Source organism: Heteronotia binoei, chromosome 5 (genome assembly GCF_032191835.1).
Source record: "Heteronotia binoei isolate CCM8104 ecotype False Entrance Well chromosome 5, APGP_CSIRO_Hbin_v1, whole genome shotgun sequence".
In the NCBI taxonomy this organism is placed as follows: domain Eukaryota; kingdom Metazoa; phylum Chordata; class Lepidosauria; order Squamata; family Gekkonidae; genus Heteronotia; species Heteronotia binoei.
Genome location: NC_083227.1, coordinates 94,247,105 through 94,271,699, shown reverse-complemented (window position 1 = coordinate 94,271,699; position 24,595 = coordinate 94,247,105). Strand labels below are relative to the sequence as shown.

Here is a 24,595-nt window from a genome sequence, read left to right as displayed (position 1 = left end):
AAGTTGTTCTCCAGAAAACAGTATTACAAATTCAAATCTGTAAAAATTAGAACATGTACTCATAGAAATTCTAAATCTTTATTCCTCTTGTGTGTGTGTGTATTCATTCCCTGCCTGTTTAATAAAGCCTTTATTATATTTTTGAAAGTTAATCTGCCTTAAGTACCATTTCACAAGGGTTTATAAAACAGGACAGCTCCTGTATTTCCCACAAGTTCCTGTACTGTGTCTAAAGCCTAAACAAATATCTGTGACGGTGGCACAATTTAAACTTATAAGACAAAGAGGAAATACACATTACTGGAGGGGATTGTCACTGAGGGGAACTGAAGTTTGGGTGGGAAAAATCTGTCTGGGAGTTGGGGGGATACAGGAGTCCATCATATCATGGCATTGTTTCATATTAGTCAAGGTGAAGGAATTAAAATAAACAGGCAGCAATACTGGACTTAAAGCAACATTCACTTGTGAGGCTTCATATGCTGTGTCATTTTGCTCATAGTCACTGTAGTTTGATTAACGGAAAAGAGGCCTCCAGGTGACCATAGCAGAAGCTGTTATGCTTGTAGTTTCATGAGTTCCTGGGTTCCCTTGTAGTTGCTCTCAATGCCACTGGCCTGTATCCTACAACTAAGCTCAACAATTTCTGAAGTCTTCTTCCAGCCTAAGGAGCCTTTCTCCAATTTATGTTGTTATGCTTCTGGCATAAGAGACACTGAAGCTGGAGGAAGATTGTTTAGGTTGGATACAGGCCACTTACATTGACTTGTCCAGCTTCTTCTAATGGCAGAGAGGAATAAGAAAATCACAGAGACCTGCATGTTGCTCTCTGTTGTCCGAAGGAGCTGTTATTAGGCAGCATGCTACTGGACAGACACTACTTTTGGCAGTTGCTGCAACAATCACCTAGAGGCATCTGAACACAAGGTGAATAGTTCAGATTATTGCATGAATCAGAATATTAAATTTATTCAGCTATTAGGCTAAAGTCAGAAATCTGTTGTTCTGAATACCACCACACAGAAGGATATTTTTGTGGTCGAGTATGATGTTAGTCTGTCCCCGCTGCAATGCAGTAACTGTGGATGTTGCCTGATCCAGCTTGGCAATGGGCCTGGCTGTATCTCCCTCAGGGCTGAATGTGTTGTTCCAAAGCCGCAGTTCGTACTGATCAGAAGGCATCATTAATTCTGTATATAAAGTAAGAAAGCATGACAACCAAAAACAACTATAAGGATCCTGCTGATACAGATAACAATAACACCACAACCACTATTAAATTAGTGTGCCCAGTACATACTTAAGAATATTTTAATAACCCCTCCCCCTGAATTTTGTTAAATGCTTCACTTAGCTTGGATGTTTTCTTAAGCAAAAGTACTCCGGTAAAATGACAAAAATGCTTATAAGATGCTGAACACAAGACCTGTTATTTAATTAATTTATTTAAAGTAGGTCTATGTCACCTTTACACCCAAACAGGGTCCCCATGACAGCGAACATCAAAGCACTAAATCAGCATTTCAAATAAGATATATATAAAACAAATGTAGGCCCGTGATATTTGTGGGAGGGGGGAATTCCCTTTTCCCAACTTTCCTGCCAAGCTTGCACCCAGCACAAATTACAGACCTATGTCTCGGATGCCTGCAGACTCAGCATGACTCCCAGGCTGCACCAGCACAGCTCCTGGGCTGAGACAGCATGGCTGGTGCATCTCCAGGGCTGCAGTGACAGCATGCCTTGTGTATCTCCGAGGATGCACAGACACTGATGGGCTGTGCAAGTTCCACCACTGCTGCTAGGCCCAGCACAGAGCCTCAGGATACGTAGGTACCAGATTCACTGCTGGACCCAGCACAGAGCCACAGCCATTGCCTCTGGACCCAGCATGGCTCTAGGGCACCACATCACTGCCAAAGTTAAGTGCGTTAAACCCCCAGTGTATTTTTTTGTAGTTTTCAGGGGGGCTTTCCCACCTGGGAAATCCTTATGTGGCCCTGAGCCACCAACTTAGATATCCGTAGATTGCAGCCAAGGGTGGCTAATACTATATAATTCAATTAAACATATAGCATAAACACAACAGAACCAGGGAGGGCCAACAAGAGTTACTGGGGTATGCTAATCAAAAAAAGTCTTCACCTTCTAGCATAAGACAATGATAGAGGGAGACAGACCAACTTCCCTGGGAGAGTGAATTCCAAATATTTGATGCCATAATGTTTGGTACCACACCCTTTACTGGAATGCCACCCATCTAGCCTCAGATAGGAAGCACTTCAAGCAGGGCCTCCAAAGATGATGGAGTAAACAGGTGGGCTTCAGTTATGTTGGCTGCAAACTATATAGGGCTCTAAAAGTTAATGCCAGCACCCTGAATTGAGTCTGAAAACAAATGGGAACCAACACTCCAGTCAACATTCTGACTACAGTATTCTGTACCAACTACTTCTGGACAGTCTTCAAGGGCAGCCCTGTTCAAAGCACACTACAGTAATCTAATCTAGATGCTACCAGGGCACTCTCCACAGTGGCAAGATCTTTCTCATTCAGGGAGGGCTGCAGCAAGCTCACGAACCAAAGTTAATGGAACTCCAGCTACCTCTGCCGCTGTTTATCTTCATTTCCTGTCTAGATTAATTTCAATTTCTTTAAAATTATCATAATTACTAAAGGCATTTACTTCAATTTTGTTTGTGATTCACAATATCTCTGCCAGTTCCATAAATTAGGCTATGGGTAATTGTTTAGCATTTTTCACATTTTCAGGCATATAATCCAGTTCCCACAATTACTTTCCCAGTCATGGAATCACCCTCACAAATTTTTCCTTTCTCCTAAAACAGTAACTGGAACAATATCTTTAACAAGGAAACTGAATGAAACAAAAATTGTAATGACTTAATGATATTAAAAAGCCATGTTATACAATCAGAAACAATGTGTTAGAAATTTTCACATTATTTCCAAAGTTGAATGCTCACAAAGGCAAACTTTAAGAATAGAAAACACAGAATTTAACTACAATTTGTGATCTGTTGTATATGAAGGATGATCAAAGTAAAACCACTGTGCAAACACAAAATGAATCAACAATAATAAAATAAAATGTCAAATCATTTATAAAGATACCCCAAACACACTGGAAGTATATTTCATGAGGGGATGGATTCCACAATAATTTTCAAGAAGATTCCATGGAGAATGCAAAAGGTCCATTCAAAAGGCTTCCCCTGGAAATTCAATCACAGCCAAATTCACAAGATGTGGTTGATTCAGTCTCCCTAAATAAGGGCTGCAAAGGTACAAAGTTCCTTCCTTACGTGTTTGTCGACTTGATATACCACGTTTCGCAAACAAGCTTCATCCAAGAGCCATCCTGTAAACTCACAACATTCAGTTTCCAAAAGGCACAAGCTTATCACTTTATTTTATTATTGTTGATTCATTTTGTGTTTGCACAGTGGTTTTGCTTTGATCTATTTACTGTGTAGCCACTTTGTTTCCTGTACATGAAGGATAGGCAGTTGTCCACCAATCAATGAAACAAACAAAAATAAACCCTACTAAGTGCCAAGAGTCTTTGGCCACTCCTAAAGTAGATCTGTGGATCCTGGTCTCAAAAGATTAGGTTCTGCTTTTCCAGTCACATCCATTAGGTTCCAGGGTTTTGAAGCCCATAGGCTAATTTTGGGATTACTGATTTTTTCAGCTTAAATTACAACACATCATACATCCAACACGGGGTTCTAAAGAGAATAAAATGAGTCAGCCCCCAGATATGCCACCCTGAGCTATTTGTAGGAAGGAAGGGACATGAATATGTTAAAAAAACACCCTCTGAATGTCTTAAATGTTGTCAATCATCTTAGAATCATAAAATCACAGAGTTGGAAGGGACCTCCAGAGTCATCTAGTCTAACCCACTGCACAGTGCAGGAAAATCACAAATACTTCCCTCTGCCCTCCTTCTCATGATCTGCCTAAGTTGAAAGAATCAGTATTGCTATCAAATGGCCATCTAGCCTCTGTTTAAAAACTTCCAAAGGAGAGCCTCTTGAGTAAAACCACTGAGGAACCGCTCTGTCAAGAAGTTCTTTTAAAGTTTAGTTGAAAACTCTTCTGATTCAATTTCAACCTATTGGTTCTGGTCCAACCTTCTGGGGCAACAGAAAAAACTCCACACCATCCTCTATATGACAGCCCTTCAAATACTTGAAGATGGTGATCATATCACCTCTCAGTCCTCTCCTCTTCATTTAAACATACCCAGCTCCTTCAACCTTTCCTTGTAGGACTTGGGCTCCAGACTCCTCCCTATCTTTGTTGTCCTCCTCTGGACATGTTCTAGCTTGTCTATGTCCTTTTTAAACTGAACACAACTGAACACACCTCTAGGAAAGGTCTAACCACAGCACAGTAAAGCAATACTTCATGCGATCTGGACACTATACCTTGTTGATACAGTCCAAAATCACATTGGCCCTTTTAGCTACTGCATCATACTGCTGACTCATGTTCAGTCCACTAAGACCCCTAGATACTTTTCGCACATACTTCTGCCAAGACAAGTCTCCCCCATCCTATAATGAAACATTTGATTTTTCCTATCTATATGCAGAACTTTACATTTATCCCCAGTAAAATTAATTTTATTTGTTTTAGCCCAGTTTTCCAGCCTGTCAAGGTCATCCTGTATCCTGTTTCTGTCTTCTATTGTATTTCCAACCCCTCCCAATTTAGTATCAATGGCAAATTTAATAAACATTCCCTCTGTTCCTTCATCAAGGTCATTTAAAAAGATGTTGAACAAAACAGGTCCCAAGACAGTTCATTGAAACACTCCACTTGTCACTCCTGGAGAGCCAGTTTGGTGTAGTGGTTAAGTGTGCGGACTCTTATCTGGGAGAACCGGGTTTGATTTCCCACTCCTCCACTTGCACCTGCTAGCATGGCCTTGGGTCAGCCATAGCTCTGGCAGAGGTTGTCCTTGAAAGGGCAGCTGCTGTGAGAGCTCTCTCCAGCCCCACCCACCTCACAGGGTGTCTGTTGTGGGGGAGGAAGGTAAAGGAGATTGTGAGCTGCTCTGAGACTCTTCGGAGTGGAAGGCGGGATATAAATCCAATATCTTCTTCTTCCTCTCCAAGAGGATGAGGAGCCATTAACAAGCACTTTTGGGGTGCAATCTGTCAACCAGTTATAGATCCACTTAACAGTAACATGATCCAAACCACATTTTACCAATTTGTCAACAAGAATATTATATGGAACCTTATCAAAAGTCTTACTGAATCTTGAACTACTGGGGTTGTGTAAGCTTAATATGCAAACAGGTTTAACTAAGGAGAATCACAATGTCAAAATATACTGCTTCAACTTGCTAGTGGAAAAGGCAAGTCCTGCTACTTCAAGATACAACACAGGTAAGTCTTGCTGGTAAGAAAGAGTAGTGTTCCTTTTTTGTGTAGACAAACCACATTCCTGCTATAGTATCAGAGCACTAGTAGTAAGATAGCACTCAAGTCAATATCAGCCTAATGAAACCTTCAAAATTTCTAGCAGGCAGCTAGACAGGCAGCATCTTGCAGATTACAAACACTATTGCAGACTTCCAGTGCAATCCTCCTAACAGTTACATACCCCTATTGACTTCAATGAACTTAAAAGGGTGTAAGGCTGCTTAGAACTGTACTGTTGCTGATGTAAAGCAAACTATGCCAATATAACAAGTTTGTGAATACATAGGGTGGATTTGTGTTTCAGTCTGTAGCAGATTTTTAACACTGAATATAAAACATCAAAGTTGGAAAAATACAAACCTGTAATCTTCCCTTGCCTTATTTTCTGAACTTTGTATTGTACTGACATTCCTACCAGCAGGTAGATATCATATGCTGGATTTAGAAGGATGTTTTCCAAAATAAACAATCTGACTTCTGCAGCAGGTACATTCTATTGGTAAAAAGAAAAAATAAATGTAAATTAAAGTAATTCTCAGCAAACATGTACAATTTTTAAAAAATAGCTTCATGAACCTTCATGAACATATATATGCATCTCCAGTCACCATCCTTGTGTTTAAAACAATTTTATTACTCTGTAATATATTGCAATAATACTCATCATCTATTATTAAACGTTCATACAAAAACATTACATTTTTCTCCTCCCTCCCCCTCTTTTCATGACCTCCAATGGTGTATTTGAAGTAAATTGCTAAGACTAAAAGGTAATTTTATCAAATAAAGAATCTTCATAAAAGAAATCTTACAACAAGAAGATAAAAAGGAAAGAAAAAACCATATAATTATAATCCATCTTCATTATAATCCTTTAGTCCTTATCAAAAGAAAATTAAAAAGAAAGTATATTCCCATATTCCCGCTTTTTGACTATAGTCCATGTATACTTCCTCCAATGTTCAACTATTGTCAAAAATCGCTAAGTATCCTTTAACCTTCCATTGTTTTTCAACATATATTTGAAATTTTCCCCATTCATTTTTAAACTTCTCTAGATCATTTTCTTTTAAGATTCTTGTAAGCTTGTCCATTTCACTCCAATACATAACTTTTGAAGTCCAGTCTCATTGTTCGGTATTTTATCCTGCTTCCACATCTGCGCATATAGTGTCCTTGCAGCTGAAAGCATGTACCAAATTATTGTTCTATCTTGTTTAGGAAATTTTTCCATTTGTAATCCCAACAAAAAGATTTCTGGTGCCTTTTTAATATTATAATCCAAAATTTTTGAGATCTCTTGCTGAATCATTTGCCAAAATTGTTTTGCCTTTTCACAAGTCCACCACATATGGTAGAAAGATCCTTCATTTTTTTTACATTTCCAACATCTGTCCGACACCTGATTATTCATTTTTGCCAAATTCTTAGGTGTCATATACCACCTATATAACATTTTGAACAGTTTTCTTTAATGTTATGACATGTCGATATCTTCACAGAGTTCTTCCATAAGTACTCCCATGATTCCATCTGTATTTCCTTATTTATATTTATCGCCCATTTTATCATTTGAGATTTGACTACTTCATCTTCCATAGACTATTTCAACAATAGTTTATAAATTCTTGAAATCAATTTCCCTCCATGTATTTTTAACAATTGTTTGTATGATAGCCATTTCTCTTCATTGATACCAGAATATAATTTTATTACTTCAGTTGGCACAATCCAAAGCGGTTTCCTTTTATCTCCATATCTTTTATATTTTAAGCATGTATTTAACAAATTGCTTCTTATATAGTGATGTGTGAAAAACCCATCCATCTTACTTTTCGCATAACACATATATGCATGCCAACCAAAAACATTTCCATGACCTTCTAGTACTATTAGTTTTCTATTTAATAACGTCATCTATTCCTTAATCCACACCAGGCATACTGCATCATGATACAGCCTTAAATCAGGTAGTTGGAAACCTCCCCTTTCTTTTGCATCAATCAAAATTTTCATTTTAATTCTTGGTTTTTTCCCAGCCCATACAAATTCTGAGATTTTCCTTTGCCATCTACTAAATTGTTTATTATCTTTTACTATTGGAATTGTTTGAAACAGGAACATAATTCTTGGTAAGACATTCATTTTAATTGCGGAAATTCTGCCCAGTAAAGACAAATTCGATTTGTTCCATTTTATCAAATCTCCATCAATCTTACGCCAAAGCTTCTCATAATTATTTTTGTACAAATCAATATTTTTGTTGTGATTTCCACACCTAAATATTTTACATTAGAAGTAACTTCACATTCTGTTAAATTTTGTAGTTTTTTGTTTACTCTTTGACATATTTTTGCACAATATTTTTGATTTTTTTTTTTGTTTATGTAAAAACCTGCCAGTTCTCCATACTCTTGTATCTTACGAAGCAACAATGGGGTTACATGAGTGGGATTTTCATTTATAAACATTACATCATCTGCAAATGCTCTGTATTTATAAGAAAAACCTCTGAGTTTCAAACCCTCTATCTCCTTATCTTCTTGAATTTGCATAAGCAAAACCTCTAAAGTCATTATAAATATCAATGGAGATAGAGGGCAACCTTGTCTTGTTCCTTTACTAATTGTCATCTTTTCCATCAAGTCTGCATTTATACAGAGTCTTGCTTGTTGTTCAGTATATATCGCCTTCACCATTCTTATAAAATCTTCTCCCAATCTCATTTTCTCCATCACTGCAAACATAAAATCCCATTGCACATTATCAAATGCTTTCTCTGCATCTGCAAAAAATAATGCTACTTCTTTTTCCGGATATTTCTCATAATATTTGATAATATCTACCACTGTTCTGAAATTATCTCTAATTTGCCTCCTGGGAAGAAATCCTGCTTGCTCTTCTTTAATAACATTGTTCAAATGCTGTTTAAGGCATTCTGCTAAGATTCTAGCATATATTTTATAGTCATTGTTAAGTAGTGAAATTGGTCTATAGTCTATTACGTTCGTGGCATCTCTGTCTCTTTCGGTATCAATGAAATTCCTGCTTCTTTCCACGTGTTTGGTATTTTCCCATCTGTTCTTATAATATTCATCAATTTCTGAAGTTTTGGTGATAACGCCTCCACAAGCACTTTATAAAATTTTGCCGTAAAACCATCTGGACCGGGTGCTTTCCCTATTTTCATTGAATTAATTGCCACCTCTACTTCTCTTCTTTCAATTGGTTAATTTAATACCTTCTCCATATTTTCTGTTAAGGTGTTTACTTTAATTTTCTGTAAATATACTTCAATTTTTCCCTTGTCCACCTTTTGACCTTTAAACAACTTGGCGTAATATTTATAAAATTCTCTTTTAATTCCTTCCTGGTCAACAATATCCTTACCTCCCAATATGATTTTGTTAATAATTTTATTCTCCCCTTTTTCCTTCATTTGCCAGGCCAAATATTTTCCAGGTTTATTTGCTCCTTCAAAAGATTTCTATTGAAGTCTTTTTAAATTCCATTCCACTTCTTTATTTAATGTCCCAATTGACTTTGTAATATTGTAATCTCCCTTATAATTTTCTTTTTCCTAGGTCTCTTTTTAAGCTCTTTCTCCTTTTTTACAATCTCTTTCTGAATATCCACCATTAGCTGGTCTTTGGCTCTTTTATCTTTATTGTTCAATGTAATTAAGATACCCCTCATTACCACTTTATATGCATCCCACACAGTTTGAAATTGAGTGTCCTCTTTTTCATTTATTTGAAAGAAAGACTTGGTCTCCTTTTCCAGAAACATCACTACTTCCATTTTTGTAGCAAATCTTCATTTATCCGCCATCTTAGAGTCTTTTTCACAGGTTTTGTAGATCACATTAATGGATTGTGGTCTGCCCCTACGTTAGGAAGAATCTATTTTTTGTTATAAGTCCAAGATTTGTTTTACTCCATAGCATATCAGTTCTTGAAAACGAATTATGCCTTGCTGAAAAGAAAGTATAATCACATTCTTTAGGGTTAAATTCCCTCTATATATCTTCCAGACTTTCTTGTTTTACTAACTCAAAAAATGACTTTGGTAATTTTCCTTCATTATTTTTTTTCCCAGATCTGTCCAAAATATTTTTAACTCTTCTATTGAAATCCCCATTAGCATAATTTGCTCATACATCACTTGGTCTAATTGTTGCATAATGTCATATGAAGCATATGAACATATGAAGCTGCCTTCTACTGAATCAGACCCTTGGTCCATCAAAGTCAGTATTGTCTACTCAGACTGGCAGCGGCTCTCCAGGGCCTCAAGCTGAGGTTTTTCACACCTATTTGCCTGGACCCTTTTGAGTTAGAGATACCGGGGATTGAACCTGGGACCTTCTGCTTACCAAGCAGATGCTCTACCACTGAGCCACCGTCCCACCAAAGAAAGAGTCTTTAAAGAAAGAATCTTTTGCACCATTTGGGGCATGCAACTCCAATAACAAAGTTCTTTTATAGTTCAACGTCATTTCCACTGCAATATATCTGCCATCATCATCCTTAAAAATCAATTTTGGGTCCAATTCTTGTTTAACATAGAAAACAACACCCCTTTTTTTCTCCTTAGTCAATGAACAAAATTCCACACCCAGTTGTTTATTCCATAAAAATTTGTAATCCATTTTTAATGTGTACTTCTTGTAGGCAAATTATATTACATTTTTGTTTCTCAATCCAATGAAATGTTGCCTTTCTTTTTTGCGGTGAATTAAGTCCATTAGCATTCCAATATATTAATTTGTAATCCATCATGATTTTCTATTTTTAATCTGTACCCCCAAACTCCTTATGTTCATCCAAAAACTTCATCATTTCTTGAGTGCTCATAATGTCGCTGTTATATGTGAAGTGACAGCTTATAGCATGGGCTGCAGAAGTGAAAGTAGATCTGAAGACTAGATGATCTACATGACAGCAGGTGGCTGGGTGCCAGAGGTATTGCATCAGCCAGCAGAGTCAGCATGACACAGCAAGTTGCTGATTGGCTGTCCAATGTATAAATGTACAGAGTAACTATGGTGTGTGTGGGTTAATGGAGTTGGAGTTGCAGCGGAGCATATTGTCAGTGAGAAGAGTGATTGGTGTAAATAAATGTATATAGTGGTTTTACAGCTACTGTGTACAGCCTTCATTCTTGCGTCACTAAGAATCACCCTCTTGGACTCTAAGTGCATCGACACATAATTGTAAATCTCTTTCCTTTATGTTCAAAACTTAAACCCTCTGGAAGTATCCATCTGTATCTCATCTCATTTTCTCTCAGCTTTTCAGTCAGTTTTTTTGTATAATCTCCTGTCATTTATAACTTTCCTTGGCAATTCTTTCATGATTCTTACACTACTGCCATCCACCTCCAATGCATTTTCAGATTGTTTACTTGGAATCTTTCCCACCATATCTCTTGTCACAAATCTTACTACCACATCTCTTGGTAGTTTGTTTTTTCTGGCATATTCTGAATTAACCCTGTAAATATAGTCATAAAAATAACTAGTTTCATCAGGGTCATCCCCCAAAAACTCAACAATGATTTTTAATATGTATGTCCTTAAATCAGTCTTAATAGATTCAGGCACCCCTCTCAAACATATCTGGTTTTCCATTATAAAGTCTTGTAGCACTGCTTTCTCCTGCATTTTTTAAATAGTGGAATCCACTGTGTCAATCCTTGAGTCTTGGTCTTTCACTTTTTCTTCAACCTCCTGCACTTTCTTTAATGCTGCTTGGGAGTCTTTTCTGAGATCCTCAATTTCTTTTTTTTAATTATTTTTTAATCACCTCTGCACTGGATTCAATGTCTTTTTTTTAATTCTTTCTTACTTTCTGTTATTGAATCCTTTATTACTTTTACCAATCTTGCCTCCATGGCCTCTATTGCCTCCTGCCATTTAGACATTTTTGCTTCTTCAAGTGTCCTAGCTGTCATACGAAACTGCTTTGCTCCTGCTTTATTCACAGACATCACTGTCTGCCCATTGCTGGAATAGGCTCAGAAGCTGACCTCATCAAATTAATTTTCAATATCACAGTCTTATAGATTAAGGCATGCCCTTTTAGATGAGCCTAAAATTGCCAATCTCAGAGGCTCCTAAATCGAGATATTAATTTTTTAAAGTTTCATTTTCTTCAAAATGGTGTCCATGGCTTTTCTGTTCCCTTTTTTAAAAAAATTCCTTTTTCTCCTGGAGTGCTCCAAAATTGAATCAAAACATATAGTCCAATAGATCTAACCTTTTAATGATGATATCTGCCGGCTTCACTATTTTTTAAAGTCCCGTTTACTTTTTTAAAAAATTTAAACTTTTGACCTTCTTTTAATGGCCACCAGTACTTCTCTATGATTTATAGTGCCAGAGAGGGCTAGGAGGCTTGCAGTTTTCCTTTCTCTTAATGGCCACTTCCTTCCTTTCTTGCCACGATGGTTGAGAAATCTCATGTTAGTTCTATAATGTCATTTCCTGTGACATCCCACAAGTCAGCAAATCTGTTTTCGGAGGGGGTTGTTGAGCCCAACCACAGGTACTCAAAACAACAGTTGTTTTCCTTCTTTTAACCTTATTTCTCCAAGTTCATTAGTCCCAAAATTACCCCCTCCTTTATCTTCCTTACTTTAACATAACATGGTTGGATCCAGACCTTTATCTTTATTTGAAATAAGTCTTATTTTAGTCCCGGAGTGATAAAGATCTTTTACCTTTAGAAGTTCGATCCTTTTAAACACCGTTCTCTTCAAAAGTAGACGTTATTCAGTTCCAAAGAAGCTTTGAATCCTGGTGAATTTAAGTCAATTTAATGACCTCAGAAGTCCTCTGTAGACGTTGGAATGCAATCCTTCTCTGGGGACCCTTCAAAGCCAAAAAGGAACCCCACTGGAATTCCTCATCAGCCAAAGTAAATCCCCTAAGAATTTAACATGCATGTCTTGGGCTTCTCCCTGCCTGGGAGAAGAAGGCAGCAGGCGTTAGGATCGCCTTCTCTGCCCAGAACAGAGGCTCTGGTCTGCTCCTCTGCTGAGAAGCACCTCAGTCCTCCATGACTCAAAACTGGAAGTCTCCAGTCACCATCCTTAACACACCAAACAATCCATTGTCCACAACCAAGCTCTAAACTACAGCCACATTTGTTCCAGTGCTTCAGACAGTGATTCTCTCCTGCAAATCTAGACCAGATATTTTTTGAATTACAAATGCCCATCTTATGTAGTAAAGAAACAGATCAACAAATCAAGACTGATACAAAGGAATACCCTGCTCTAAGACAGTCCCAAATGAAATATCAACAGAACATCACTGGTTGGTCACATACAGCTTTCAGTTCAAATTGGATCAAGACATTTTTAATTAACTACAACCTGTAGAGGAAAATGTTACTCCTCTCTCAAAGGCATTGGGAGGCAAAACTTTTTTTGCCCAAAGGCAGCCTCCTACCAAAAACAACTTCTCACTCACAACCAGTGTTCCCTCAAGGCTGGGTTAGTGTGAGCTAGCTCACAGATTTTTAGCCTTCAGCTCATATATTTTTGTCTTAGCTCAGGAAGGATTACTCCAGAGCACACTATTTTAAAAGCTCACAACTTTAATTCCAGGGGCTCGTAGGATTTTTGCTCACAAGACTGCAGTTTAGAGGGAACATTGCCCACAACTTCGCTACCCTCTGACACTATTAAACATAAGTGATAAAAATGTGTTGTTTTTTAAAAAATAAACCATGAGACTATTCATCATACATACAATACTTTAGTTCTGCATGAATCTGCAGCATCAATGAACTTTTATGGCTTCATAGAAGAGTAAATAAAACTAGATTTCTGTGTCTATTTTCCTGCAAAAGTTGGCAAGTATTTTCTTACAATAATGGAATAAAAGTTCAAGATCTAACCAAAAGGCAGAACACAATACATTTATGGACAAAACACAAAATCCATCTGTACACTGTAACACCATTCTGAAACATAACTATGTCTGGACACATGTGGAAGGTCAAAGTTTAGTCATTATTGCTCTCCAAGTAATAAGTCTGCAATTGTTGATGGAATCAGTTTTTTAAAAAGTTGTTTTGTTTTTAAAATTATACAATAATTGTAGCTTTTCAGTTTTCATGTATATCCATTGGTCCACATTTTAAAAAATAACCTGTTGCAATCTGTCTACCTGAACAGTTAAAAAAAATACTATTCTAGTATGAAGTTATTAGAATTAATGTATATTATTAAATTCTATAGGTTTATATTTTCTTTAGCACAAGAGGTTTGTCCCTTTGGGAAATGAAATTGACATCAACTTGTCAATGATAATTTAAGAAGGCAAGTTAGCTTAAGCAACAGTAATTTGTATTGCCACATGGCTGATGAAGTATAATTTTCATTTTCCGGTGAGCTTGCACAAAGGTTATGAAGAGCATAGTTAGAAGGGATTACTGTAAATATCTAAAGAAGATTTAACCCACTCAATGAGAAACAAATTAAGTTTGCAATCTTCCAGAGTAAGATAAAATGCTAAATAAAAAAAAATAAATTTTAGAAGTGAATTAATGATATTATTTCACTCACTAAAGTTAAAATTATGCATAGAAATATATTCAATGTAAATCATATTATAAGCACAAACAAATAAATATTACAAACTGCAAGAATCCCAAAGGCTAGGTAACCTCCTCTTCAGGTGTTGTGTTTGTAGAAGCTCTATATAGAAGCTTGGCCCTGAAGGTCTCATTTATGTCAGATCCGGCCCTCATAACAAATGAGTTCGACACCCCTGATCTAGCCTCTGTTTAAAAATCTCCAAGAAAGGAGAGACCACCACCTCCCAAGGAAGGTAGAACAACCTTTTGATTGCCTTTTGCTATTTTTAAAGATTCTGATTTTTACCTTCTAATGTAATGTCATATATCCTGATTACTTCTGTAACACATGATTTTAACTTTCTGGTTTTAATTTGTGCCTAGGATTTTTTTTAATAATACACTCTACCTATCTACCTTTCATAGAATAGAATCACAGAATCATAGAGTTGGAAGGACCCCCCCCCCCCCCGGGTCATCCACATGCACAAAGCAGGAAATTCACAGGTACTTCCCCCAAAGTTCAATTTAAGCTCAGTTTCACTTTAGTTTATGCTACCAAAATAAAACCCCATAATATTGGGATTCCTTTTATCCTTATACAGGAATTTTTAAAAAAACTTTTCTTGTTGCTTGAAAAAACAGATGATGGTAGCTAATGTTTTTATATGGGTTGTGTGAAGAAGGTTGATCAGGAATGAGGGACAAGAGATATGCCGGATAAAACTCAGCACATTATCCATACATAGGTGCCTCATTATGTTTTCGGTATGTGAGAGTCAAAGTGTAGTGGTACAAATCTGTCATCAAGCAAAAGGGGGGGGGGGCAAAAATGAAAGAGTAGTGGTTAGAAGCTGGCTAGAAAGATCAGCATAAAATATCTGTTCCAGGCTATTGTACAAAAGCTTTTTGCCTGTTTCATGTGGTACAAAATTGTATATAAAAACACAAATGCAACATAGCAATACATCATGGGATTTGTATACATATCCTTTCAAAATCAGTTGCTGATTACTCTAAAGATGCTACTTAAAAGCTATACAGTTAATACTTAATAAGGCAAATTAATTTCAAATTGGATTATAAGCACTCAAGTATTTATTTCTCTCTCATGTTCACTCGCAGAAAAATCTGCAACACTACTAGTGTTACAGATTTTCACTAAATGAAAAATGAGTGTATTTTCATTACTTGAAATTTTCTATGACAGTCCTAGTTAATTCGCTGTAGATTTGATGTTATGAATAGTCCATATTCTGCTGATAATGTTCTACCGGAACAGAATCTGTCTGACTTTGCCACAGTGGTGCTGGCTCTGCAAAATCCACATTTGATATGGATACATATTTTTACCCGTCAGGCATCTGAATACCCAGAGGAACTGTAATGTGCAGAAAACAACGCTTCATTCTGCAGTTTTAATCCCTGTAAACGCAAGAGTATGAAGCCCATTATCTACTTATTTAATATTATGTTCATAACACACTTTACTGGGCAAAAATCAAAGAACATCAATAACAGACTCACAAAACATATCTAGCCAGACATAACTTCAATTAGGGATTGGAATGAACCGATTCAGACTTGGAAGTCTGGGCTGAACTTTGCCCAGTTCAAAGCTCAGGAGGCATGGCTTAGGAATGTTCAGAATGGACCTCTCCAAGCTTTTTGCTGTGGCTCAGGAAGCATTCTGAGAAGAAATCCATCCTCAAAAAACTTTTGTGTGTAAATGCTGGTGGGAGTGGTATTTTCCAGCCCTAAAAACACAGAGACCCTCCCAAGCTTGATAACACTGCTCGCCAATAACAGACATCCATCTCTACTTGTACCAATGGAAGGGAGGATGTATACAAGCACAAGAGGAGCATGTGTTTTGGGGCAGAGGTTGTCCTTGCAACTGGAAACAGCTCTGCTGGTAGGCATTGGGGAGGTTTAGTGATTTAGTCAGTCAGTGGCCAGAGGAGTTGCTCTCCCTGGGTTCCCCTATTGTGATTCTGTTTTTTTCTGTTTGGTTGGGATTTTTTGCTGTGAAGGGTGGGCAAACCAGGGATGTACTAAAAACAGGATTGCCCAGTGGAAACAATGGGAGATGCCTGAAACCCCACTGGAGATAATGGAGCCAAGAATGCACTGAAATACACTGCAGCAAAAAAAAAAAAAAACCCTGAAAAGAAAATGCAGAATGGATTTTCCATTGCGATACAGTAATATAAAACATAACCAAATAACCAGAAATACTAAGTACAAAGTAAAAATATCTAATTAAGAAAAAATTCCATTAAGATCTCTGGGCCCAGATAGACTACTCTGGGACTGGAATGACAGCCCCTGGGAACAAAATATGTGTTATAGCTCCAGCATGACAGGTTGCAGAGTTGGTCTTTGGGGCCGGGATAACACCTGATCTGATTGCTATTGATACAGTTCCATGGTCAGATCATTACGTCCTGAAAGTCCAATTGGACTTGCAACCTCCCTCCTGTTTAGGAGGCGAGCAGATTTATGCTCGCCCGCGAAGCCAACTAGACCCAGAGCGGTTTCAAGAAGCTTTGCGGGATCCGATGCCCCCTGGTGATTCGTTGGCTGAGTTAGTGGAGGACTGATACTCCCAGCTCTCTACAACCATCAACGGTATCGCCCACTGGCGCCCTCTTCACTGCCATGCCAAAGCGGCTCCATGGTATACCCTGGAGCTGCAGAGGATGAAGCGACAGCTTAGACGGCTACAGCGAGTGTGGCGGAGATCTTATGACGAGGAGTCTAGAACCTCTTATAGAACGTTTCTGAAAGTCTATGAGAAGGCAATGAAGTCCACAAAGAAAGGTTTCTATGCAGTCTCCATTGCATCTGCGAAATCGCGCCCAGCCTAATTATTTAGAATAATTCAATCATTGACCAGGGTGCCGGCAGGTAGCCAAAAAGTTAGGGAATTGGACATTGGCTATGAGGCCTTTGCGACTCATTTCGCAGATGAGGTCTCAACTCTGCCAAAATCTTCCAGCCACAATTGAGACGGTACAGAAACTGGAAGCCTGTTGTCTGTCTTCAGGTCCCAGGTTGGACCACTTCAGTTGCCTCACTCAGAAGGATGTGGATAGCATCTTGGCTGCAGTGAAGCCCACCACCTGTTCTCTGGACCGATGTCCATCTTGACTTGTTAAAGAGGATGGAGATGGTATTAGGGGTCCCTTGGCTGAGAATGTCAACCTATCCCTATCATCGGGAATATTTCCAACCAAGCTTAAGAACATAAGAACATAAGAGAAGCCATGTTGGATCAGACCAAGAGCCCATCCAGTCCAACACTTTGTGTCACACAGTGGCCAAAAAAATTTATATATGTGTGTATGTATATATATGTAGGCATATATGTATGTATATATATACACACACACACTGTGGCTAATAGCCACTGATGGACCTCTGCTCCAGATTATTATCTAACCCCCTCTTGAAGCTGGCTAAGTTTGTAGCCGCCACCACCTCCTGTGGCAGTGAATTCCACATGTTAATCACCCTTAACTTCCTTTTATCCATTTTAACCCGACTGCTCAGCAATTTCAACGAATGCCCACAAGTTCTTGTATTGTGAGAAAGGGAGAAAAGTACTTCTTTCTCTACTTTCTCCATCCCATGCATAATCTTGTAAACCTCTATCATGTCACCCCGCAGTCGATGTTTCTCCAAGCTAAAGAGCCCCAAACGTTTCAACATTTCTTCATAGGGAAAGTGTTCCAACCCTTTAATCATTCTAGTTGCCCTTTTCTGCACTTTTTCCAATGCTATAATATCCTTTTTGAGGTGCGGTGACCAGAATTGTACACAGTATTCCAAATGAGACCGCACCATCGATTTATACAGGGGCTTTATGATACTGGCTGATTTGTTTTCAATTCCCTTCCTAATAATTCCCAGCATGGTGTTGGCCTTTCTTATTGCAATCGCACACTGTCTTGACATTTTTAGTGAGTTATCTACCATGATCCCAAGATCTCTCTCTTGGTCCGTCTCAGCCAGTTCACACCCCAACAAATTGTATTTGTAGTTGGGATTCTTGGCCCCAATGTGCATTACTTTGCACTTGGCCACATTGAAACTCATCTGCCACGTTGACGCCCACTCACCCAGCCTCAACAGATCCCTTTCGAGTGCCTCACAATCTTCTCTGGTTCTCACCACCCTGAATAATTTAGTGTCATCTGCAAACTTGGCCACTTAACTGCTTATTCCCAACTCCAAAACATTTATGAACAAGTTAAAAAGCATGAGACCCAGTACTGAGCCCTGCAGCACCCCACTGCTTACGGTCCTCCACTGCGAAGACTGCCCATTTATACTCAGTCTCTGCTTCCTATTAATTAGCCAGTTTTTGATCCACAAGAGGACCTGTCCTTTTACTCCATGACTCTTGAGCTTACTAAGGATCCTCTGATGAGGAACTTTATGAAAAGCTTTCTGGAAGTCAAGGTAAACAACATCTATTGGGTGTCCTTTGTCCACATGTTCGTTCACCCCCTCAAAGAACTGTAACAGGTTAGTGAGGCAAGATCTTCCCTTACAGAACCCTTGTTTAGTCTCCCTCAATAATCCGTGTTCATCAATGTGCCTACTCATTCTGTCCTTGATAATGATTTCTACCAACTTTCCCAGTATTGAAGTCAGACTGACTGGCCTGTAATTTCGCGGATCTCCTCTGGAACCCTTTTTAAAGATGGCAGTGACATTTGCTACCTTCCAGTCCTCAGGAACGGAGGCAGATTTCAATGAAAGATTACATTTTTTGTCAGAAGATCCACAAGTTCAACTCTGAGTTCTTTCAGAACTCTTGGATGTATGCCATCTGGACCTGGTGATTTATTAGTTTTTAATTTGTCTATCAGTTGTAGGACCTCCTCTCTTGTCACCTCAATCTGACTCAGGTCTTTCAACACCCCTTCCAAAATAAGTGGTTCTGGAGCAGGCAAACACTTCTCATCTTCCACAGTGAAGACAGAGGCAAAAAATGCATTCAGCTTCTCAGCTATTCAGTAATCCTTTGACCCCTAGGTCATCCAAGGGCCCCACTGCCTCCCTGGCTGGTTTCCTGCTTCTAATATATTTGAAGAAAATTTTATTGTTGGTCTTTATGTTTTTTGCAATATGCTCCTCATAGTCCCTTTTTGCCTGCCTGATCACAGTCTTGCATTTGATTTGCCACAGCTTGTGTTCCCTTTTATTAATCTCACTTGGACTAGCTTTCCACCACTTAAAGAAGTCCTTCTTATCTTTTACAGCTTCCATTACTTTGTTAGTTAACCATGCAGGTCTTTTCTTATACCTGTTTGTGCCTTTCCTAACTTGTGGTATATATTTTATCTGAGCTTCTAGGATTGTCGTTTTAAATAGCCTCCAAGCTTCCCCAAGGGTTTTGACTGTATTTACCTTTCCTTTCAGTTTCCTCTTCACATGCCTCCTCATCTCAGAGAATTTACCCCTTTTAAAGTTAAACGTGGTTGTGCTGGTCTTTTGGGGCAACTCTCTATTTATACAAATGGTGAAATCAATAACGTTATGGTCACTGCTCCCAAGCGGTGCAATCACTTTTACATCTCTCACCAAGTCTGAGGACCAAATCCAGGACCGAACCCATCCCAGGTAGGTTCTGTGACCATCTGCTCCATAGCACAGTCATTGAGAGCATCAAGAAACTCGATCTCTTTCTCTCGGTCAGAACACATATTGACCCAATCAATCTGTGGGTAGTTAAAATCACCTATTACGACACAGTTTTTACATTTAGCCGTTATCTTTAATCCTTCCATCATATTATAATTGTCCTCTATATTTTGATTTGGTTGCCGATAGCAAACTCCCTTTTGGGCCCTCTATTTCGACCCAAACCATTTCTAGAAGGGAATCTAATTCTTTGACCTCAGCCTTACTGGACTGTATACCCTTTCTGACATACAGAGCCACCCCACCTTCAACCCTTCCCTCCCTATCCTTCTGATATACAGTAACTTATATCCAGGAATCACCGTGTCCCACTGATTCTCCTCATTCCACCAAGTTTCTGAAATTCCCACAATGTCTATGTTTTCCCCCAACACTAAACATTCCAACTCACCAATTTTACTTCGAACACTTCTAGCATTTGTATACAAACATTTATAATTTCCCAGGCAAGTTAGGCCTGCATCCTTCCTCCTGCTGGCTCGAGATTTTGGCAGACACTCCATACTGTTTGCTACCATCTCAGTGGACAACTCTGATCCATTACTCGGTAGAAAAGTAACAGCTAACCCTTCATCTCTTTGAGATGAGTCCTCCTGAACCAGAGACATTTCATCTTCTGTCGGCTTTCCCCCAAGATTTAGTTTAAAAACTGCTCTGCCACCTTTTTTATTTTAAGCGGCAGCAGCCTGGTTCCATCTGAGAACAAGTGGAGACCATCTCTTTTGTACAGCTCCCGCTTGTTCCAGAAAGCATCCCAGTGCCTAACAAACTTAAAACCTTCCTCCTTACACCATTGTCTCATCCACACATTGAGACTTCTAATTTGTGCCTGTCTCTCCAGCCCTGCATGTGGAACAGGTAGTGACAGAGTTGTAACAGAAGTTCCCACTGGTCAGACCAGTCTCAGTTGCAGTCCCAAGGAAGACACTATACACAGATAGCGGGTTCAACAAACTGTATTGGGTTCAGGCAGGTATCAGAGTCAATAGGCAGTCCAACAGTCATACACTTACATTCAATCAGAGCCAGGCAGCGGTACAAATACAAAGTCCAATAGATTAGTCAATACACAGTCCAAAGTCATCAATTCCAATATCCATCCAACAGTATTCCACACTAGTACTGTCCTTTCCTATCCCACACTGAACTGGTAGCTGGCTACTGCATTTCTAGTGCCCTTAACCAATCCCATTCCATATTGGTTAATTGGCTCACACCTGATGACAATACAACACCTGTACTCAAGGATCACTCAATCTTAGGCAGTTCCATTTCACCTTAAAGTAATAGGACACTGTCAGGTAGCACTTCTGAGAAGGGGGACACCACCATCTGCAGCTGTGTGGGCAGCTCCCTAGCCCAGCTGGGGAGGGCCATCTAGACTTTCCACACAATCACGTGGCCCGTGGACTGCTATACTTCTGTTGATGACACATCCAAACAGCTGCCTGGGCCCCTATGCCCCTGTTCCTGCTCCTGAAGGTGTCTGTACAGGGTTAACTCACTTGGAGAGGGAATGTCTGTCCCTGCTTCTTTGACCCTTGGGGTATATCTCCATTGGCCATTCAATGACTAGCACTGAAATTTATTTTGAGAAGGTGTGCCAGGGGAGATGCAGCCACTCACAATGCTGCAGGAGGCTCCCTTTTTGAGCAGAAGGATCAGCCCTGCCCAGAAATCATGTTGTTGGGGCAGTGGGAGGGTGGGCATGGGGAGAGTGGGTGAATCAGCCCTTCCCATTTATCACATTGCTGGCCAATGGAGGGTGAGCCTGGGGGAACACAGCCACCCACAACTGTGTGGATGGCTCCTGGTTCTGGACAGGGAGGGCAGTATTCTCCTGCCCAGTGATCACATTTCCAGATGGATGGAGGGTGGTCTGGTGTATGCACTCCTGAACCCATGCTCGATATCTCTCAAAAAAGCACAGTCCTAGGGCACCTTTTTTTCGGGGGGAGGGTCTGTAATTCAGACCCTCAAAGTCCGATCTTCACCAAACTTGAGGGGCATGTAGAGGAGAGTCAGTCAGTGATACCTTGTGATTTTGGAGCCTGTAGGCCAGTGTTCCCTCTAAGCTGAGTTAGCATGAGCTAGCTCACAGATTTTTAGTCTCCAACTCACGGATTTTTGTCTTAGCCCAGGAAGGATGACCCCAGAGCACAATAATTTATGCAGTAGCTCACAACTTCAATACCAGTAGCTCACAAAGTAGAATTTTTGCTCACAAGACTCTGCAGCTTAGAGGGAACATTGCTCAAGCCCCAAGGGGGGGGGTGTTTTTCATTCAAACCAGTTTGGGAATCAGGTCAATTTGGTTCACAAACCAAACCAGGATTTCCTGGTCTGTGCCACCCTTAACTACAGTGATATGGATGGGGATGTACCAATTTCTTGCTTCTTTAGCTCCCCAAAACTATAACAGAATAAATCAATAGAGAGGGGTATCACAAAGGTTTATATTAAAAAAAATCTCAAAAACAATGGACCAAAGCATATGGTAAAAGAAAGACAAAGAACAGGAAAGGCAAGAATAGCAACAAAGTATCTGTTACAGTCAGAATTTGGTGAAGCCTGATATTCACATGCAACTAATGACAATCCCAGAAGAATTTTTTTAACACCCAAATATAGATTATGTAAAACAAGGTCAAGTAAATGATTAAACATTTAGATTAATATTAAAAACATTATGATTTAGTGTTTTAGAAGTCTCATTTCCCAATCGCTCTTTCCTCCACGATTTCCTCCATTTTGGCTACTGAAGTTCAGGGCACAGTAAATTTTCCAGTTTTTAAGATACTATAGGACTCCTAAATTTTACTTTGAATACAATGCCAACATTATATCAGGCTTGTTAATGGCACTTATTAGTTGGAGCAAAAAAATGTATCTTGTTAAGATAATGCAGTACAAAATGGATCATATTAAGACCTTACCTTATAAAAAGATTCCTGTATTCTTGCTTTTAATTTTGAGCTTCCTGTTTTCATGCCAGACACTAAAACAATGTCTCCTTGCTTGGCAATCTTTTCCATCTTCATAATATAGGAAGGAGGTATATACGTTGATTCTGAGAACTTCAGGATACTATAAATATTAAGACATTATATTCATATTTTAACTACTAGTAAATACAACAATGTATATGCCAAATACATGAAAAATCTGTAAAATATGAAGCATCTCCTGGTAAGCCTGAAATCTCCTCCTGTTATAACAGCATGCAGAAGTTACTAGAGGATAAGTATCTACAGGGGGGGTGATCCTGGATGCCTCCCTTTCATTGAAGGCCCAGGTTGCTGCTGTTGCCAAGTCTGCCTTCTATAATCTGAGGCAGGGCAAGTTACTGGTTCCCTCTCTCTCCTCCCAGGACTTAGCTACAGTGATTCACACAATGGTCACTTCCAGGTTGGACTACTGTAATTTACTCTATGCAGGAATGCCCTTGAACCTGACCTGGAAACTCCAGCTAGTGCAGAATGTGGCATGCTTGCTGATGGCGTCATCTGTGCAGGCACACATTCAGCCAGTGCTGCCCCAACTACACTGGCTACAAATTGAGAGTACTAGATTTGCTTCAAGTTTATGGTGCTGGCCTTTAAAGCCGTACACAACCTGGGACCAGCATACCTTCAGAACCATCTCTTCCTATGTATGCCCCAAAGAGCCTTGCGCTCTGTAGACCATCATCTACTGGTAATCCCTGGCCCAAAAGACATCTGCTTAGCCGCAACAAGGGTCAGGGCCATTTCTGCCCGGGCCTCGGCATGGTGGAACACACTCCCAATTGAAATCAGCGCTCTGCGGGACTTGCTACAGTTTTCTTTGTTTTAATTTTTTTTGTTACCTTTCTTACACAAAGTTATGTTTTTCTCTCCTTTTTTGGTTGTGCTCAGCTACAAAAATCATGCCTTGGCCTATTGCAATGTAAACATGGGGCTGCCTTAGAAAAAACATTTGGCAACTGCAACTGGCTCAAAACACTGAGGTTACTAACTTGTACTTATTGTGTTGAATGTACAATGCCAGTGTTTGAAGATTGCCACCGGTTGCTACTTTGCTTCTGAATGCAATTAAAACCGCTGTTAAGTTTGCCATGTGAAATGGGCATGTTGGGGCGGTGCAGTGTATTGGTTAGAGCACTAGACCAGGATCTGGGTAACCAGGTTCAAATCCTTCACTCAACCATGGAAGCATGTCATGAACCCTTGGGCAAGTCAGAATCTCTCAGCCTAACCTAAGGTCATAGGGTTGCTATTGTAAGGATTAAGTCTGCTTTTGAATGCTATCTATCTATCTATCTATCTATCTATCTATCTATCTATCTATCTATCTATCTATCTATCTATCTATCTATCTAGTCCGAAGTGGCCTAGGGTGCTCCAGTGAAGAACCACATGGTCCCATATCAAGTAGGGTTGCCAAGTCCAATTTAAGAAATATCTGGGGACTTTGGGGGTGGAGCCAGGAGACTTTGGGGGTGGAGCCAGGAGACATTGGGGGCAGAGGCGAGAGCAAGGGTGTGACAAGCATAATTGAACTTCAAGGGAGTTCTGGCCATCACATTTAAAGGGACTGCACAAATTTTTAAATGCCTTCCTTCCATAGGAAATAATGAAGGATAGGGGCACCTTCTTTTGGGGCTCATAGAATTGGACCCCCTGGTCCAATCTTTTTGAAACTTGGGAGGTATTTTGGGGAGAGGCACTAGATGCTATACTGAAAATTTGGTGCCTCTATCTCAAAAAACAGCCCCCCCAGAGCCCCCGATACCCGCGGATCAATTCCCTATCATTCCCTATGGGAATCGTTCATAGAGGTGCATGATGG

At 39.4% G+C, this 24,595-nt stretch overlaps 1 protein-coding gene across 1 annotated transcript in view; it reads right to left on the bottom strand.

Moving 5' to 3' along the window:
• The window catches only part of NUP210 (nucleoporin 210), a 155,498-nt gene that overhangs the window by 112,220 nt on the left and 18,683 nt on the right, over positions 1 to 24,595 (bottom strand). The window contains exons 5-7 of the mRNA XM_060239833.1: positions 22,702 to 22,852; positions 5,823 to 5,955; positions 1,022 to 1,190 (exon numbers count right to left, since the gene is read on the bottom strand). Coding sequence (XP_060095816.1) covers positions 1,022 to 1,190; positions 5,823 to 5,955; positions 22,702 to 22,852 — 453 coding nt within the window. The remainder of the gene's footprint in view (positions 1 to 1,021; positions 1,191 to 5,822; positions 5,956 to 22,701; positions 22,853 to 24,595) is intronic.